The sequence below is a fragment of the Hemitrygon akajei genome, chromosome 5 (assembly GCF_048418815.1).
Source record: "Hemitrygon akajei chromosome 5, sHemAka1.3, whole genome shotgun sequence".
NCBI lineage: Eukaryota > Metazoa > Chordata > Chondrichthyes > Myliobatiformes > Dasyatidae > Hemitrygon > Hemitrygon akajei.
In genome coordinates this window covers 91,486,273-91,499,801 of record NC_133128.1, presented here as the reverse complement: position 1 = coordinate 91,499,801, position 13,529 = coordinate 91,486,273, and the positions used below count along the sequence as shown (strand labels likewise).

At 40.3% G+C, this 13,529-nt stretch overlaps 1 protein-coding gene across 1 annotated transcript in view; it reads right to left on the bottom strand.

Moving 5' to 3' along the window:
- Positions 1-1,322: 1,322 nt before the first annotated feature.
- LOC140727975 (diamine acetyltransferase 1-like) overlaps positions 1,323-13,529 on the bottom strand; it is a 32,197-nt gene continuing 19,990 nt past the window's right edge. The window contains exon 6 of the mRNA XM_073046025.1: positions 1,323-1,888. Coding sequence (XP_072902126.1) covers positions 1,718-1,888 — 171 coding nt within the window. The 3' untranslated portion in view covers positions 1,323-1,717. The remainder of the gene's footprint in view (positions 1,889-13,529) is intronic.

The following is a 13,529-nucleotide window of genomic DNA, read 5'->3' as shown; positions in this document are numbered from 1 at the left end:
TGGGCTTTGTGCTTTGCAGGAAGGGTTAGCGAATTATCTCAACCTCATGAGGACATGACTAAATTTGGTGGGGGAAGAGTGTAACGCACTATAAGGTTTCTCTGCTAATGTCATGGCTTCTCTGCAATGTTCCACTGCTAAGGTAATGGCTTCTCTGTAGCAGCAATGTTCGGGTTATGACTGGAGATAATGGGGGATATTAGCCAATGAGTGGGATGTTGTTCTTTCTTGTGTGTCTGGGAGCCAGGAATTTGTGGATCTTTTGCCGGGGTGAGCTGAGGAAAGAAAATGCAAATGGAGAGAGTTGGTCCAGCGGACCTGGACTTGGAGCGAGGGTCCGAAGGTCAGCGACAATCAGAGGAGGTCGATGGTGGACGAATGGCTTATCAGTGAGTTCCAACGTTTGCACATTAGACTATTTCATGAGAATGGGCCCTTTTTCTTTTTTTTTGTTTTCTTTACTAACCATATAGTCAAATTAAGAATTATAAAGCTCAGTCGCATATTGTGTACTGTTTGTTATTTCGTGGTACTGATTTGTAACAGGGACACATCGCGCAGCATCCACCCAAACAAGATTTCTTAAGTTTGGCTGGGCTGGAGGCTCTCATCCCCTATATTAAGCCGCTAGCCAAACCGTGAGTTACACTTCATTGATTGTTCACTGTAAAAACCTTTGGAAAGAACTGCTTTTCAATTGCTTTTTTCACCAGCAACATATGACAGCTTGAACTTTGTGCTTAAATCTAAGGCTGTTGTTTGACACATCTACCTGAGTTAGAGTCATGAATGCAATTGAAATGCTGAAATTTTACACTAATTTTTCTTTAGAAGCCTTCATGTCACAAAAATTAAGTGCATAAAGGCCTAGTTATCCATTCATTCCATACTCACAAGTTCACGGTCAGGAACGTTGGGAGTCAAGACCACAGGAGGTTTGTGGCCAGAGCCAAGTCCTGGAGGATGAAGCAGGTAGGTAGCTGGAGCCAGAGGTAGGATTAGAGTGAGGTAATACACAGGGTAGGGAGGAAGGTAGGTTTATGAACACTTTGAAATAAACAAGCAAACAAATTTAAACTAAAACCCCATAGAAGTTATATCCATGATGAGTTTGGCTACTGTATGTCTTTGCACCCTTAGTGTCTGTACCATGGGCTTGATGGAATCTGCTGTTTTGTTGTCCACAAAGTTGGTGCTCCTATCACTTGCATATAACAGGGTCTTAGTGTAAATGTATTTAAATTTTCTTGGAAGGAATTTAACTATTATTGAAGATAATGTGAGTCTGAGGAGCCTTGAAACAAAGACAACTACAGTACATATCAGGTTGGTCAAATAAAGCTATAATTTTATTTATGTACACACAGAAATAGACAGCAATACTCCACACTGATGCTGTATCCAAAATAAAGCCATACAATAAAATGAGGCCGAAATTGTAGTAGGCCATTTCCTAAGAGTGTAGGCAGCAAAACATTTGGTTGGCTTAAGCAGAATTAACCCACTCGACAATCATCATTACAGGATCTATTGACAATGTATCAGATCAGACTAATATCTGAATTGAGAAGATATGTTTCTAATAATATTGCTAAAATTTGTTCAACTGTCTCTACTTAGCAATTAAAATTGAGGTTTAAAATTTACGAAGACAAAAGAAAGCTTCTGATTTATGTAATCTGAGAATAAATTTGAAATCCATGCTTCGGACAGGATTTTATTCCTCATTAGCAATTTTAATCAGGTGCTTCTTTTGAATTTCAAACAGACTCCATCCCTCCTTTTTGGACAGATCTGCGGCACCATGCTTCTTGTAGAAGTCTATTGATTTCTGGTTCCAATCCGCCACAACGAAGTGCATACTGCTACAGTGGTCCTGAACAGCAGTCTGAAATCAAAGTACTATAATTGTTAGCTTTCTTACTGAAGCAGAATCATGTAACCAGTTAATCAAGGGCTTCATTGAAATCAGTTTAGAAGCATTTCATAGAATCAGAGCACGAAATCATTCTGCTTGTCGATCCTTTGTCAACTCATGGAAGGAGCTGTTCAAGTTGATTGCAACCCCTACCACCTCCTCATCTCCTTCCCATTATCTTATCATTTCATTTGAAAGTAATGATCATCTCCCCCGCCCCCACCCTGCCACGCTTTCAGGAACTGCATTCCAAATCACAGAGATTTTCAATTAAGAAGTGTGCGCTTCACAAGCTGAGCAAACGATTTACAGTGCCTTGTAAGAGTATTCAGTCCTCAACCCTTTGTTCACATAAATGAGTATTACAACTTGGGATTTTAATCAATTTAACTGGGAATTTTTATTTGTGAATCACATGCTCCATTTTTCGCAGTAGAGCCCACAAACAAAGAAAATTGTAAAGTATGATAAAGTAAAACCTCAAAAACAGAAATGTCAGCAGTTCAAAAGTATTTATTCCCCTTTGCTCAATATTTAGTTGAACCACCTCTCCCAGTTATTACAGTCTGTAGCCTTTTTGGATAGGTCTCTAATAGCTTTGCACAACATGATGGAGAAAATTTTACTCATTCCTCCGTACAAAATTGCTCAAGCTGTTGCGGGTAGCAATCTTGAGGTCTTGCCAGAGATGGTCGATCAGGTTAAGGTCAGGACTCTGACTGGGCCGCTAAAGGACGTCAGTTTTCTTCATTTGAAGCTACTCCACAGTTGCTCTGGTAGTGTGCTTTGGATTGTTGTCCTGCCAAAAGAACTTCCTTCCCAGTTTAAACTTTCCGGCAGAGACTAGCAAGTTTTTAATCCAGGAACTCTCTGTATTTAGCACCATTCATCTTCCCATCAATCATGACCAGATTTCCAGTCCTTGCTGCTGAAAAGCGTCCCCAGAGCACATGTTACCTCCACCATACAGTAGAGATGGTGTTACTGGCTGATGTGTAGTATTAGATTTATGCCACAAATACTGCTTAGTGTTGAGGCTAAAAAGTTCCACTTAAGTCTCATCCAACCACTAGACCTTCTTTCACATCCTTACAGTATCTTCAAAGTGATACTTTGCAAAAGTCTTTACAGCAAGGATTTATTTTTAGGCTAGGGCTTCTTTCTTGCCACTCTTCCATAAAGACCTCTTTTTGTGCAAGGCCTTAAAGATTGTGGAGCCATGAACTTCATCTCCACTTTCAGCCACTGATTTTAGCAGCTCACTCAGAGTGACTGTTGGCATGACAATAGTCACTTACAAGAGCCATTCCTCTCCAGCAACTAAGTTAAAAAGGGCTAGAAGGGCAGCCTGACCTTGGCAGTTTGGCTGTAATTTAACATTTTTTCCAGTCTTTCACGATGGACTGCACTGAGTTCCAAGGTACGTTCAGAGCCTTTAAGATGGCCTTGTACCCATCCCCAACTTGTCTTGAATGCTCTTTTGCCTTCAGTTTGGTTTGGTCTGTTGAAAATCTATCACACCGTTGGATCTTACAGAGAGAGGGGTATTTATTCTTATGAATTCATTGAAAAAAGGTGATCCTCCAATTTACTACATCAACAAATTTGGTTAGTTAGTAAGGTAATACACAGTATTGCACCTGAGGAAAGTTAGTGTAGTAATTACAAAAGGGGGTGAATACTTCTTTAGCCACCTGATTTTGGTTTTTAATTTTTCATCAATTGTTGAAAGGTTTTTGAATTTTTATTTTGATTTGACATGATGCTCAATGTTTTGTGGATTAGCTCAAAAATCCATGTTTTAAATTTAGAAAATGAGATAGCAGAATGTGAAAATAGTTGGAGAGGCTGAATACCGTTTCCAAGGCCATGTAAATGCCCATTCCAAGTGACCCACAAGAAGATTGTGTTGAGCTGTCTCAAACTGCTGCAGTCCTAGAGATGAAGATATACCTACAATGCTGTTATGGGTGGGACTCCAGGATTTTGACCCAACAATGGTGAAGGAACAGTGATATATTTCAAAGTCAGGATGGTGTGTGACTCAGAGGGAAACTTCCAGTTGGTGGTGTTCTTATACTTTTGCTGCCCTTCTCCTTCCATCTGTAGGTTTGGAAGGTCTAAGTAGTCTTGGCAAATACTGCAGTATATTCTGTGGATGGTACAAACTGGTGTCAATGTGCATTGGTGAGAGAGTGAGTGAATGATTTTGGATGGGATACCCTGTATAATGTTGAACTTCTTGTGTATCGTTGAAGATAAAGGAAGTGAAGAATATTCAATCATACTCCTGACCTGAGCCTCATAGATGGTAGACAGTGTTTAGCATATTGGGAGGTGAGTCTTCAGGATTCCGAGCCTCTGACCTGCTCATGCAGCCACATTGTGTGTACAACTCCAGTTCATATAACCATATAACAATTACAGCACGGAAACAGGCCATCTCGGCCCTTCTAGTCTGTGCCAAACGCTTACACTCACCTAGTCCCACTGGCCCACACTCAGCCCATAACCCTCCATTCCTTTCCTATCCATATACTATCCAATTTTACTTTAAATGACAATACTGAACCTGCCTCTACCACTTCTACTGGAAGCTCATTCCACACAGCTACCACTCTCTGAGTAAAGAAATACCCCCTCATGTTACCCTTAAACTTTTGCCCCCTAACTCTCAAATCATGTCCTCTTGTTTGAATTTCCTCTACTCTCAATGGAAAAAGCATATCCACGTCAATTCTATCTATCCCCCTCATAATTTTAAATACCTCTATCAAGTCCCCCCTCAACCTTCTATGCTCCAAAGAATAAAGACCTAACTTGTTCAACCTTTCCCAGTAACTTAGGTGCTGAAACCCAGGTAACATTCTAGTTCAGATTCTGGTCAATGGTAATCCCCCAGGATATTGAAACTGGGGCCTTCAATGATGATAACATCATAACTGGGTTTTCTCTTATTGGTTATTGTCATTGCCTGGCACTCATGTGACACAAAGAAGTATCAGCGTGCACTCACAGAAGTTAGGAGGGTAAAACAAGGATAGGGAAAGGACCTGGCAGGCAAGGTGCAGCAAAAATCACAGAAGATTCTATGGGTATATTGAGAGTAAAATGGACAGAATAGGTCCCCTTTAGAGATCAACATGACTGTCTCTAAGTAGAACCAAAGGAAAAGGATAACATTTTTAATGAATGTTTCTCTTCAAATTTTTTATTGAGTAAATAATGGAAGCTAAGGAAAATGAAAACAATTGAGTGGTGTTGACTTGGACCACATAAAATTAGCAGGGAGGAATTATTGGAGGTCTTAACGTGCATTAAGGTGGATAAATCCCAAGGGTCTGACCTTGTGCAGTCTCGGGCCTTGTGGGAAGCTAGAGAAGAAATTGCAGAGATTTTTCCTTTATACCTGGCCCGAGGTCAGGCTCCAGAGGACTGGGGAGTGAATAATGTGGTACCACTGTTTAAAAACAAGCCAGGGCACCGCAGACTGTGGGCAAATCGCTGGAGGGGATTCTGAGGGACAGGTTCTACCAACATTTGGGGAAACAGGGTCTGAATTGGGGCAATCGATGCTTTGTGTGTCACTAGCCATGCCTGCCAAATCTCTTGGAGTTCTTCAAGGAGGCAATCAAGAAGGTAGTGTTGGGTCAGGCAGTGAATGTTGTCTACATGGATTTCAGCAAGGCCTTTGACAAGGTTGCTCAGGGCAGGCTATTTAGGAAGGTTCAGAATATCTTTGACAATATGCCACACATGAGGCTGCTAAGGAAGATACGAGTCTATGAGTTCTACAAGAAATAAACTAGCATGGATAGAAGATTAGCTATCTGGCAGGCAGGAGGCAAAATAAAGGTTGTTTGGCTGCTGGTGTCTAGTGGTGTTTCCATAGGAGTCAGTGTGGGGCCCACTCCTTTTCATATTATATGTTAATGATCCAGTTGATGGAATTAATGGCTTTGTGGCCAGGTTTGTGGGTAATACATAGATGGGTGGAAGGGCAGGTAGTGTTGAGGAAGCAGGGAGTTTGAAGAAGGACTTGGACAGATAAGGAGAATGGGCAAAGTGGCAGATGGAATATAGTGTAGTGAACTGCATGTTATTAGAGGAATAAAGGTGCAGACTATTTTTTAAACAGAGCAAATTCAGAAATCTGAGGTGCAAAGGGACTTCAAAGTCCTAATGCAGGATTAACTTGCAGATTGAGTCAGTATTAAGGAAGTCAAATATAATGTTAGCATTTGTTTTAAGAGAACTAGGACATAAAAGCTAAGATGTTTTGCTGCGGTTTAGTCAGACCACATTTGCAGTATTATGAGTGGTTTTGGACACCATTTCTAAGAAAGGATGCAATGGTACTGGAGAGGATCCAGAGGTGGTTTTCTAGAATGATGCTGGGAATGAAAGGGTTAAGATTATGAGTGTTTGATGGTTCTAAGTCTGGAGTTTAGAAGAATGAAGGTGGGATCGTTTTGAAACCTATCCAATATTAAAAAGTTAGATAGAATGGATGTGGAGTCCATGTTTCCAATAGTGGGAGAGTACAAACTCAGAATAGGACACCCGTTTAGAGAAATAAGGAGGAATTTCTTCGGCTAGAGAGTAGCTAAACTGTGGAATTCACTGCCACATTCAGCTGTGGAAGCTAAGTCATTGGGTATATTTAAATGGGGGCTGATAGTGTCTTGATTAGTAAATGCATCAAGGGACAGGGAAGGAAAATGGGCTTGAAAGGGAAAATAAATCAGCCATGATGGAATAGTGAAGCAAATCTGATGGGCTCAATGGCCTGACTCTGCTCCTACAGTATGTCTTATGGTTTTAAGTTTAGATTGCACAGGACTCATGAGGGAGGTAGTGGATTGGATTCATAACTGGCTCAGGAGGTAGGAAGCAGAGGGTCATGGTCAAGGTCCGTTTCTCAGACTGGAGGCCTGTGTCCAGTGGTATGCCACAGGGGTCTGTGCTGGGAACTTTGTTGCATGTAATTTATATAAACAATCTGGAAAGTAAATGTGCAAGACATGTTTAGTAAGCCTGTAGATTATATTAAAATAGGCGGTGTTTGCCTACATACGATCTGTGGCTGAGAGAAATGGCAAACACTTTACATTTGGAGAGCCTGAGACTATGTAATGAGGACAGAGGGGACATCTTTGAAAGGATATGGGGCCCTGTATTGGACTATCTTACAGGGTGAGGACTGAAGTTTTTTGGTGCGGTGCACCTCTGTTGTGTATGTTTACTTTTTGCCTTTTATTTTTTTTCTCTTTTGCTGCTCAATATATTTAGGTATTAAATAAATATTATATATTTAATAGATTTTGCTATGATTGTGGTTTTTGTGGATGTGCTTTTTTTTCGTTTGTTTTTGTTAGTTTAATCCAAGTCTGTTCACATAAAATAATAAAATATATATTTTTTAAAAAGGTGGTGTTGTGGTGTTGCAGCAATTGTAGGTTCTAAAAAATTAGATTAATTTTTATCACCCATTATGTGAATGAAGGTGTGGCAAATGGCTTTCAATCCCGATAAATGTGAGGTATTACATTCTAGGAGATCAAACCAGGGCAGGACTTCCACAACACACATCTATGTAGGGCCCTGGAGAGTGTTGTGGAACAGAGTGCAAGTGCAGTTTACTGAAAACAGCATGCCAGGTTGATAGTATGATGAAAGCAATGTCAGGAACACTGGCCCTCATTCAGGACTCATCACTTAACCTTCCAATCAGAAATCACACAGTTTGGGGTTTCCGGCGACATCATCATCGAGAATGGCAGCTTAAGTCACTCGCTCCTCCAGAAAAATGCGTTTTAAGCCCCGTTAACACATCAAATATAGTATTTTTCGAAAAATATTTGAACTGAAAAGAGGGGCAAGACTGGGGAAAAGGAATGGAAATTAAAAAAGCGACTTTGCGGAACCTGCGTCCCAGAGGAGTGCAGCAAGCGGCTCTCCTACCCGACCGCGTGCTAGCAAGGCGGACGCTGGGCCTCGTTCAGGCAAAGCGGCGAATATCTTCAAAATCCTGAAAGAAATAATGGAGGTCCAGAAGGATATAAAGCAGCAGCTCCGTGATATTAAGTCAGAGCTCGCCAGCGTCAATCAAAAAATAGCAGTGGCAGAGACTCGAATTGAGAAGGTGGAAGATCACATTCAAAATGTGGAACGGATACTGAGTAAGACAATAAAGATATTAAATCACCAAGAAGGTAAACTGCTTGACCTGGAGGGAAGATCACAGCAGAAAAATATCAGAATCTATAACGTTCCCGAAGGAGCGGAGGGCTCGTCTATGACGGAGTTTGTCAGAAAGTTACTGCAGGATGCGCTGGATCTTCCCCCGGCTATGAAGCTGGAAATCGAAAGAGCCCACAGTGTGTTAGTCCCGAAACCTACCCAGGATAGAAAGCCACACTCAATAATAATTAAATTCCTTCGGTACAGCACCAAGGCGGAGATTCTACGAAGGGCCTGGGGTAAGAAGAGAGTGTTTTTAGAGGATAAATTAATATATTTTGACCAAGATTACCCCCCCCCCTCCGCGGTCCTCCAGAAATGCAAAGAATACTCTGAAGTGAAGCGAGTACTAAAGCAAAATAAGATTAGATTTCAAACTCCGTACCCTGCTAAACTTTGAGTGTTTTATGACAACGGGACGCAGTTGTACCAGACAGTGGAAGAGGCGACTACAGACATGAGGTTGCCCGTCAGCATGACCAAAACGAGGAAAAGCCTGGCTGAGGAATTATCCCGCTCCGCTTGGGAAATAGTGCAAGAATCGAGAAGGCAGGAGATGGGAGGAGGCCGAGAGAAATATGTCAGGAAGAGACTGGGAGTTTCTCAAAGATAGTCCTCACCCCTTCAGAAGAGCCATAAGGTTTGGCTAACTTTAAAAATGTTGAGAAGCTAAACAGAAGCAAAAGTACATGGTGATATACCTATCTCGAGAAATACTTATTATATTCTCCCCTACAGCCCGAAGTTGTAGGGGAGAAGAAAGAAAAGGATAATAAATTTGAATGCATTGCTAGGGATGAAAAGAGAGGAGGAGGTGGAGAGTATCTTAAATGTATCTATTTTAATGCTAGGAGCATTGTAAGAAAGGTGGATGAGCTTAAAGTGTGGATTGATACATGGAATTATGATGTTGTAGCTATTAGTGAAACATGGTTGCAGGAAGGGTGTGATTGGCAACTAAATATTCCTGGATTTAGTTGCTTCAGGTGTGATAGAGTAGGAGGGGCCAGAGGAGGAGGTGTTGCATTGCTTGTCCGAGAAAATCTTATGGCGGTGCTTTGGAAGGATAGATTACAGAGCTCCTCTAGGGAGGCTATTTGGGTGGAATTGAGGAATGGGAAAGGTGTAGTAACACTGATAGGAGTGTATTATAGGCCACCTAATGGGGAGCGTGAGTTGGAAGAGCAAATGTGTAAGGAGATAGCAGATATTTGTAGTAAACACAAGGTGGTGATTGTGGGAGATTTTAATTTTCCACACATAGATTGGGAAGATCATTCTGTAAAAGGGCTGGATGGTTTAGAGTTTGTGAAATGTGTGCAGGATAGCTTTTTGCAACAATACATAGAAGTACCGACTAGAGATGGGGCAGTGTTGGATCTCCTGTTAGGGAATGCGATAGGTCAGCTGACAGATGTATGTGTTGGGGAGCACTTCGGGTCCAGTGATCACAATAGCATTAGCTTCAATATAATTATGGAGAAGGACAGGACTGGACCTAGAGTTGAGATTTTTGATTGGAGAAAGGCTAACTTTGAGGAGATGCGCAGGGATTTAGAGAGAGTGGAATGGGTCAAGTTGTTTTATGGGAAGGATGTAATAGAGAAATGGAGGTCATTTAAGGGTGAAATTATGAGGGTACAGAATCTTTATGTTCCTGTTCGGTTGAAAGGAAAGATTAAAGGTTTGAAAGCGCCATGGTTTTCAAGGGATATTAGAAACTTGGTTCGAAAAAAGAGGGATGTCTACAATAGATATAGGCAGCATGGAGTAAAGGAATTGCTCGAGGAATATAAAGAATGTAAAAGGAAACTTAAGAAAGAGATTAGAAAAGCTAAAAGAAGTTACGAGTTTGGTTTGGCAAATAAGGTGGAAGTAAATCCGAAAGGCTTCTACAGTTATATTAAAAGCAAGAGGATAGTGAGGGATAAAATTGGTCCCTTAGAGAATCAGGGTGGTCAGCTATGTGTGGAGCCGAGGGAGATGGGAGAGATTTTGAACGATTTCTTCTCTTCGGTATTCACTAAGGAGAAGGATATCGAATGGTGTAAGGTGTGGGAAACAAGTAAGGAAGTTATGGAACCTATGACAATTAAAGAGGTGGAAGTACTGGCGCTTTTAAGAAATTTAAAAGTGGATAAATCTCCGGGTCCTGACCGGATATTCCCCAGGACCTTGAGGGAAGTTTGTGTAGAGATAGCAGGAGCTCTGACGGAGATCTTTCAGATGTCATTAGAAACAGGGATTGTGCCGGAGGATTGGCGTATTGCTCATGTGGTTCCATTGTTTAAAAAGGGTTCTAGAAGTAAGCCTGGCAATTATAGACCTGTCAGTTTGACATCAGTGGTGGGTAAATTAATGGAAAGTATTCTTAGAGATAGTATTTATAATTATCTGGATAGACAGGATCTGATTAGGAGTAGCCAGCATGGATTTGTGCGTGGAAGGTCATGTTTGACAAACCTTATTGAATTTTTTGAAGTAGTTACGAGGAATGTTGACGAGGGTAAGGCAGTGGATGTAGTCTATATGGACTTCAGCAAGGCCTTTGACAAAGTTCCACATGGAAGGTTAGTTAAGAAGGTTCAGTCGTTAGGTATTAGTGCTGGAGTAATAAAATGGATTCAACAGTGGCTAGATGGGAGATGCCAGAGAGTAGTGGTGGATAATTGTTTATCGGGATGGAGGCCGGTGACTAGCGGGGTGCCTCAGGGATCTGTTTTGGGCCCAATGTTGTTTGTAATATACATAAATGATCTGGATGATGGGGTGGTAAATTGGATTAGTAAGTATGCTGATGATACTAAGGTAGGAGGTGTTGTGGATAATGAGGTGGGTTTTCAAAGCTTGCAGGGAGATTTATGCCGGTTAGAAGAATGGGCTGAACGTTGGCAGATGGAGTTTAATGCTGAGAAGTGTGAGGTTCTACATTTTGGCAGGAATAATCCAAATAGAACATACAGGGTAAATGGTAGGGCATTGAGGAATGCAGTGGAACAGAGAGATCTAGGAATAACAGTGCATAGTTCCCTGAAGGTGGAGTCTCATGTTGATAGGGTGGTGAAGAAGGCTTTTGGAACGCTGGCCTTTATAAATCAGAGCATTGAGTACAGAAGTTGGGATGTAATGTTAAAATTGTACAAGGCATTGGTAAGGCCAAATTTGGAATATTGTGTACAGTTCTGGTCACCGAATTATAGGAAAGATATCAATAAATTAGAGAGAGTGCAGAGACGATTTACTAGGATGTTACCAGGGTTTCAGCACTTAAGTTACAGAGAAAGGTTGAACAAGTTAGGTCTCTATTCATTGGAGCGTAGAAGGTTGAGGGGGGATTTGATCGAGGTATTTAAAATGTTGAGAGGGATAGATAGAGTTGACGTGAATAGGCTGTTTCCATTGAGAGTAGGGGAGATTCAAACGAGAGGACATGATTTGAGAGTTAGGGGGCAAAAGTTTAAGGGAAACACGAGGGGGTATTTCTTTACTCAGAGAGTGATAGCTGTGTGGAATGAGCTTCCTGTAGAAGTAGTAGAGGCCAGATCAGTTGTGTCATTTAAGGTAAAATTGGATAGGTATATGGATAGGAAAGGAGTGGAGGGTTATGGGCTGAGTGCGGGTAGGTGGGACTAGGTGAGATTAAGAGTTCGGCACGGACTAGGAGGGCCGGAATGGCCTGTTTCCGTGCTGTGATTGTTATATGGTTATATGGTTATATGGTTATAATGTGGATTTTATATTACTTAGTTGTAATTCTTTATTCACTCACTTACTCCTTTTTCCCCACCAAAATGAGAATATATATGTGTGCATATATGTGTATGTATGTAATATATGTGTGTGTATGTATGTGTATATATAAAAATAAAATATTTGTGTGTGTGTGTATGTGTATATATATATATATAGGAGTACACAGGGAAATCTTTTCTGTGTAATGGATTTGTTCACTGACTTTTATGAATACTGCAATGGGGGCCCTCAACTCACAAGTAGAAGGAGTTATCCCCCACAGCTAGACATTTCCTCTAGCTCAACGCAGGGTCATCTACCAGAGACCTCAGCCTTGGAATCACACGTTCATTGCCATTTTTGTTATTATTTGCATTCCTTGGTTCTTATTTGTTTAGGGAGTAGATAGATTAAGTTTTGTTCTAATTTCAATGATACATTGACAGATAAATACAGATGGCTACGGACAAGGTAAAATTCATTTCTTTTAATGTCAATGGGCTATTAAATCCAATCAAACGTAAGAGAATTTTATCCAAAATGAAAAAAGAACAAGCCCATGTAGTATATTTACAGGAAACTCATTTAAGTGATAATGAGCATAAAAAACTAAAGAGAATGGGCTTCACTAATCTGTTTTTCTCCTCATATAAATCAGGACATAGGAGAGGAGTTGCTATTCTTATCTCAAGTAAGCTAAATTTTGAAAAAGTATTCGAAATGGGAGATAAAGAAGGCAATTCAGTTACTCTATTGAATATATACGCACCCCTGGGAAGTGATATTGGTTTCTTTCAGAAAATCACTGATATTATGGTAACGGAAACAGAAGGTCTCCTGATACGTGGGTGATTAAATTTCCAATTACAACCAAACTTAGACTCTTCCAATAGAAAAACCTATGAAACAAAATCTTTACATAAGAAAGTTAATACACTTTTTCAGGATGTTGGTTTAATTGATATATGGAGGGACCTTTTCCCTGACAGAAGGGATTACACTCATTATTCTGGTCCCCATTCTGTATATACAAGAATAGACTATTTCGTAACATTTGGAAAAGACAAAGACAAAATAAACACCTGTGGAATTGGGACAATAGATGTAAGTGACCATGCACCTATATATTTATCTGTTGATTTTGACCTACAACCAAAGAATACTATTTGGAAACTAAATTCAAGTCTACTCAATGATCCATACTTTAAGGAACAAATTAAAAAAGAAATTGGTCTCTACTTAGAATTTAATGATAATGGAGAGGTTTCACCTCCCATTTTATGGGATAGTCTGAAGGCGGTCTTAAGAGGGAAATTTATAGCGATATCTTCATATAAGAAGAAAATAAGGAATAAAACATTAGAGGAATTACAAAATAGGCTGAAGGAACTAGAGAAAAAACACTAATTGAATTTGGCACAGGATACATTAGGGGAAATTAAAAGAATTAGGAATGAAATAAATAATTTGGCTAGGCAAGAAATCAGGAAAAACTTAATGTTTCTGAAACAGAGACATTATGAAAGTGGATCGAAATCTATGAAAATACTGGCGTGGAAACTGAAAAAAAAAAAGATAGCAGAAAATATGATTCATAGAATTAGGAACCCAAGAACGAAAATGATAAAAAATAAGC